The sequence below is a fragment of the Stegastes partitus genome, unplaced genomic scaffold (genome assembly GCF_000690725.1).
Source record: "Stegastes partitus isolate 25-593 unplaced genomic scaffold, Stegastes_partitus-1.0.2 Scaffold241, whole genome shotgun sequence".
Classification (NCBI taxonomy): Eukaryota; Metazoa; Chordata; class Actinopteri; family Pomacentridae; genus Stegastes; species Stegastes partitus.
The window spans coordinates 45,936-52,934 of record NW_007577972.1 but is presented as its reverse complement, the minus strand read 5'-3'; the positions used below and the strand labels follow the sequence as shown (position 1 = coordinate 52,934).

General features: G+C 36.5%; 1 protein-coding gene across 1 annotated transcript; it reads right to left on the bottom strand.

The window, feature by feature from the left end:
- Positions 1 to 329: 329 nt before the first annotated feature.
- On the bottom strand, positions 330 to 6,339 carry samsn1a (SAM domain, SH3 domain and nuclear localisation signals 1a). The gene is made up of 8 exons (XM_008281654.1): positions 6,172 to 6,339; positions 4,953 to 5,033; positions 4,462 to 4,590; positions 3,807 to 3,924; positions 3,517 to 3,668; positions 3,164 to 3,376; positions 2,730 to 2,877; positions 330 to 1,193 (listed from the first exon to the last, which is right to left on the bottom strand). The coding sequence occupies exons 1-8, from the start codon at positions 6,226 to 6,228 to the stop codon at positions 1,039 to 1,041; spliced, it is 1,053 nt and encodes a 350-aa protein (XP_008279876.1). The 5' UTR covers positions 6,229 to 6,339; the 3' UTR covers positions 330 to 1,038.
- Between the last annotated feature and the right edge of the window lie 660 nt (positions 6,340 to 6,999).

Below are 6,999 nucleotides of genomic sequence, written 5' to 3'. Positions count from 1 at the left end.
CCTCAACATGTTTTTTGACTGTGTGGGAGGAAGCCGGGGAACCCACGCTGCACGGGAGAACATGCAAACTCCATGCAGAAAGATCCTGGTGCCCCCACTGGGACGCAAACCGGCGACCTTCTTCACCTTGCAGCCCATTATTATTATTATTATTGTTATTGTTATTATTATTATTGTTGTTGTTGTTGTTGTTACTATTATTATATAACATTGAAAGTCCATCTCGTTTCATTTTTGGCCTTTAAGCATGCATCTTGCATTATAATATTGTACTGACAGGTAAAAAAATAAAATAAAATACTGTGGCAACCAAACAGAAAAGACAGAAATCCTATTTTACTGTATTTCTTTAATTTGTTTACAAAAAACTGTGAAAACAGATGACTTTCACATAAATGTACACACAGACTCTCTGACCCACACTTTCACTCACACACATGTTCAGAAAATAACACACATTAATCTGTACAGTACAAAATATAGGCAAGATCTGAATATGCATTTGTCATATTCAGACACCAGAATTCCAAAACCATCCCTTCATCAATACCACTTCATGCACAGGAAAACACAGACACACACAGACACACACACACTGGAAGATAAAGTGAGATTGGATGTAATGACAAAGGTTAAAAATGATGCAGTTGTGATAAATAAAGGCTTTATATGCAAAAACACTGAATGACTTTAGAATGCAATAAATATAATTGACATAAAAGCAATAAAATGCCATTTCCTCTGCAACTTAAAAAAAACAGTCTAAAAAAATCAAAATTTACAACTATTATCTCAATAAAGCAACAAAAGGATAAGATGACATTTAGAATGCTGGTTGTTTGTTTTTCCTGTTACACTTCTAAAAAGCTTTTACATTAGGCAAACTTGTGGCTGGAATAGGGGTACAAAGATACATCTGGAGTGGATTAAAAGTATTTTTTTTTATTTTTATTTTTTTAACCATTTTTATCGAAGTCATCCGAAAACATGCAACTCGCTATTCCAAATGTCAACGTATCCATCTGACAAACAATCCCTTTACGATTCCACTGGCTCTGTGAGCTGCTCTGTGTCCTCTTTGCTGTCTGAACATTCAGATGGGATGAAACAGCCTGAGTCTCTGGGACAGTCACTGTCTTCTTCCTGTAGACTGTGGGAGGACTTGTGCTCCTCTGCATCCCTGACATCATCACCTGCAGCCACAAAACCAATGGAATTACTTCAGATGTCATAATATTACAAGTATTTCTAACCACATTAGAGAAGTTGAGATCTGTGGCAAATGATTCACTCATTGGAAATTAACCTATATGTTGATGTGTGCTGTTACTGCTGTTATAGCAACAGTGCTGTGCATTATTTGTTAATTAACTGTGGGTGGCCTACTGTCCTCAATACAAAATTACCTTGTGCAAGTGTAGCCACACAAACAGCAATGGAAAGCATGTCAACTTTTTTTTAAAATACGCGTATTTTCCACTGTAAATAGTGACAATATTCCATTATTCTTTCATTTAGTTACTTCACTGACAGAAGCTGCAAATCCTGATGGAGCACTAACCTAATGGAGTTCAGCTTGATGAAATTACTGGCATCTCATGTGAGTTAACAAGCTTCGCAGGGTCACGCTGCGGCTGCTGCCATCTGTTTAGTCACACCACCAAGTGGAAAATTACAGTGACCTCTAATTTGCCCTGCACACAAGTTAAATTCAATAAAGCATGAACACACAGATGAAACTCGCCAGTGAATGTTGGTTCTTCTTCATACTGGAAAGTAGTTTTGTTTTCATTCATCCAGGCCTCTGTGATAATCAGGCTTCTGCGTTAAGACATCAGATTACAGGAACACCTTCTGCCCTCTTAAGCACTTTCTATCTGACTAACAGGAAATCACTGATAAGCCTCTCACAGAGTGAAGGATGTGTTTCTGTTCAGTGGCACAAATGTCTCAGTTTATACCTGCATTTTTATGATTTAACAACTGAACTTTTTTATTCACCAGCAGAAATTAATTTTAAAAATACATTTACATTATTCAATAGTGTTAAATGAAAAGGAGTATGCTTTGTTTTAGGCTGTAAAAACAGAACTGTCATTTACTTAGCTTAGCTTCTCTTGCTGTTTGTGTGTCATTTAAGTCATTAAAACATTTGTAACTTGAATGAAATGTGAAACTAGTCAAGTCACCAGTTTTTATACAGCATATTTAAAACAACAGACAGAGAAATAAGAATAATGTTACAAATTAACCTAACAATTAAATATTTTAATATGTTATTTTAACAATGTTATGGAGAAATTACTGTTGCTACAATGCTTTCTAGAATGCTAATTTTTGATTGGATAATGAGATAGTTCTCGGGTGTGTCTACTTAAACAGGAGTGTCCATTCTAATAAATAAACCTTCTTGGATCCACATGCTGCCTTAAAGACTAAACTACTATAACTATTTGATTACTGCCAACACTTCGCCATCTATACAGACAGATGCAGAGGGATTCCTATAAAATAGGCCTACATTATTGTAAGTCCTGAAGAGAACTTGGGATATCAGATAGTTTTGCATTTTAGTGTCAATACCTCAAGGAAAGAGTTTTTTGTTTTCTTGATTTTTTGGTTATTATCATTTATTGAGGCAACATAAACCACCTAATGAAACTCTTTTGGGTGATCAGGGTAGGTGTTGTTGATGATTTACATTAGCACAAGTGAGACTTATTCCTTACCTTCTGTGTAGCGACATTCAGCAGCAGCCAGTAGCCTGCGTCTATGTTCGGGGTCTTTGACGTTCAGTTCTATCAAGTGTTTCTCCTGCAGGTGCATCAGGTCCTCCACTGTCTGATAGCCATTCAGCAGCAAGGCAGAGGCGTATTCCTAAAACAGCAACAGTGGGGTATTGGTTTCCATCAAATTATCGTAACAACCTGAGTGAAAACCTCAGTGGTTCACATGTTCATCTATCATGGCCCTTGTTTTTTTTTTTTTTTTTACATAAAAAAAGTCTAAAAGCAAGTGTTTAAAATAGTTTCAAACTGGTTTCAAACAAAGAGACTTGATAACACAAAATATTCCACCACCATTGAAATCCTGTCTCTTAAAACCTGTGATTAGTCATAAAACTAAATCTCAGTGATCTCAAGTGAGTGGATCCTGTCCTCACCTCCAGATTCAATCGCTCCAGTAACTCCAGCAGCGTTTTAGGTCGAGGTCTTTTGCATAGCTTCTGTGGTCGGATCTTAGGAGCTTCTTCTTCTTCCTCTTTCTCCACCAAAACGTCTACATAGATGAACTTAAAGTTGCCCACTTTGTTTTTTAGCATACCCGTCCAGATGCCCATCGGAGGCTTGCTGATGATGTTGATAATGTCACCGACCTAGTGTAGGAAAAGAAATCACCGTTAATGGATAGAATCAGGAAGAAGGTGTCGATTCCTGAGTAAGTTTTAACTGTTGACAGCATAATTTGTGCTTAATTGAGGCGGCTTTGTTATTACTATATGGTATGGAGAGCAACCTTGAGTTTGAGGGAGTCTGTGTCATATGGGCTAGGAACAAAATCTGTGTGGACCCGAGCTCTGCCACAGAACTGTCCCTGGTAGGAGCTGTCTTCCTCCAATTTCAGACTGTCTCTCTGACCAGAACCGTTGGACTCACTGGTCACACCACCTGAACCCACAAACACAATATGATTACACATCTGTTAGGAATCCCTAGTTCTGCTTAAAACTCTGTAAATTTATTCACCATTTGGGCTGAATTGACCCAGTCCTCTTTGACATATTTATACAGTGTGCTGACACTTACTCAAAGAGCTCTGGCCACTGTAAAGACTCTCTAAAGAGTTGCTTGTCTTTGCAAAGTTTTTCTCAGCTGGAGAGACACTTTCTGTCTCTGCGTCTGGATCTTTGTCTGTGTCATCACACTGCAAGAAAAAAAGAAATAAAGTAAAAGATGTATAAAATACAGACAAAATGCAGGATCATTAACCAGTCATAGATTACAGTGTGCAAACAGCTCCAAACTGATCAATACATCTATATGAAAGACAATGAACTGAAACAGAGATTGTCAGATGGAGATGTGGGGGGTTGTGAAAGTCACAAAGCTACTGACAACATTTTATCTCACTATCTGATTTTGCAGGAAAGCACAAAACACTTTCTGGCTCGAGTAAGAGCAAAGAGCGTCATTTAAATATTACCAACAACAGCGTCATATTCGAGGATGTGGTTTTATGGGCGATGAAAGAGATAAAACTCTTGAGAAAAATAGCAGAGGTTTCCAGACTGATGGTCTGGACTTTGTGTGTGGCAGGTATCATGAGGGTTTTTTGATTATTTTTGCACATAGATTATTGATTGATGAACATGATATAATAATATACTATTGACTTTACAAATTGTGCGTATAAATGATCAAAAGCTTTACAACTGTGTGTGTAAGAGTGTGTTTGACTTACTGTTTCCTCAGAAAAGGACTTTACGTGTTTTTTGCCCATTCTTCTGCGCATGGTCAGTGAAATTGCTTTCATTTTCTTCCCAAGTCCAGCTGATTTATGGGGGTCTGAACTTTCACATTCCTCTGTGAGCTGAGTATAGAAAGTTGGTTTAGTACATTTAAGACTGTAGTATTAAATATATTTCTATATTGGATTCCCACTGTTTCTGCTACCAAATCATATTTAACCCCAAAAAATTGTATTTCTGTTAAATAAGCATCCAGTAAAATATAAACAGCTTTTTATTCTTCTTGTTGTCATCAGTCCTATTTGCTTTATAATACAAAACATGTTGTATACACGCAAATATGTAGCACTATAACATAGTTTTAATGAAAAGTTTTAGTCCATTTACCCTGCATTTCCAAATTACCTACTGTCATTCTGAGTGCTCTATGAGCATTTACTGGCCTTATGCATGTAAAAAAGAAACAACAAACACATCTACAAACCATAGTTGTTCCATTTTCCTCTGGTTTGGCCTGTGATGAATGATATCTGAGACCCTCAAACCTGCCGAAGCTTGTGGAGCGCTGTGGGGAACAGTCAAAGATAAATGCATAAGCAAAACTGGCACAGGAGTGACAAGGTTTGTTTGGCATTTCATAACTTCTTGTCTCAGATGTCTCAAGTCTCTGTGACCTCAGTGGATTGCACAGATGAAATGTCATCAGTATCCATATTTTAAAATGCTGTCAATTAAAAACAGTCAAAATGTTTCTAATTTTTGCTCACAACTGCAAAGATCTTAAGTCAAAGTAACATACAGTAAATACTGTGTGTATGCATATATGCAGCAAACATACAGTCTGTTCAGAGAGTGTTCTAAAGTCAGAGCATGTAAAAAATGTGGAACATTTGGGGCCATGTTTTAAATAATGTAAGACGTCAGTTGAAGAGGAGAACAACATTTCTTCCTATTCAAGGTGTGCTTGATAAATGAGTAGAAAATACATAAAAACAACTTCTATATCCTCAAAAAATCGGTGACATCAACTGAGAGTCAATTTATTCTGGTTTAGTTTTAATTCTTTCCCTGTCCCCACCCAGTTCTCATAAAACTAAATGTCATTATAATCTCTTCCAAACCCCCATCATGTCCACGGCAAAGCACCAAAATAATTATATAAATGAATAATCCCTGGAAATCCTGGTTAAATATGAGCTCCATACTCCTAGACAGCCCTCTGCTGCTTGATTTAATGCAACAGTGACTACACTTTGACTGACAAGTCCACATACATTGTTGTGCCTAAAAATACAGTCAAATTCAAGGTTTTCATTCTGTATTGTCTGTGTTGTATTGTTACTGTTGTTTGCCTGTTTTAAAAATGTGAAAAAGTTTTAAGAAATTTTTTTTCTGTAAATATCTAAGCAAACAAGTAGTCTTTGGATTGATTTTCCTTGTGTATATAATATATGTACATATATAATATATATATAATATGTATTATATATATATATATATATATATACTTTGTCATGTATTTATTTAAAGGATGCTATACATTAAATTCAGCCACATCTCACACAGATGTGTTACAATAACATTTACTCTTGAAAACATTTGACATTTTTTAAAAGTGATTTCAAAGATGACATTTGAGCTTCTTTGCTTTCTTGTCTCACTAGCTCCTATAGCACATTTAGTTATTTTTTAACTTCACTTACCTTTGGTTTGTTGCTCTTTGCTTTGTCTGACACATTGGATGCCGCCCTCTGTAACATTTTCTGCTGTTTTGAGGGAATTGTCAGATTTCAGTCTTTGGTCTTTACTTTTCTTTACCACACTCTTCTGACAGTCAAGTGTTAACTAAGAGAGCGGTTGTCTGTCTGATGTGCTGGCTGGCCCACTTCCTTATAACACACAGGATGTGAGGCAATTGACATTGTGTCTCTCACTGCAGTGTCGCTTTGAAAGGGAAAAATACAAATGCTTAAGTGTGCATTTTGTGGCCTGTTACATGAAACACATTGAGAGCTACTTCCAGGAACCACTGCATTTAGGTTTTCTAATTGTGTTATTTGTTTTTGATAAGATAACAAAGAACCCAGAAAGAATGAGCTCACATCAAGTCTGCTACTGGAGTAGCATCTCTGTGGTTGGTCCACACAGACTTGGGCAGTAATGTCATTAAGTATAACTCAGTCACATATTCACTGTGTCAGGTTGTAATGTAATTATTCTACATATTCAAAACTCCACAGTACAAACTGTTTTATACATTTTAGGGTTTAAAAAAGAAAAAAAGTTCTAAATTCAATATCCATCACTATTTTCCTTTATCCACAAAGGGGAACTTGGTTATGGTAAGTGATGCTAGAGTAATTATTCTTATGCATTCATTTCTTAATGTGGGGTGAATACTTTTGAGGAAGTACTGATGTATGACAGAGGAACAGCTGAAAGTGGCAACTTTGTTGTGTCGACACACTTTCCGGTCCACCTCTGCTCTCAATATGAAAGTAAAGATATTTTTTGTGTTAGAAATGCTGTCA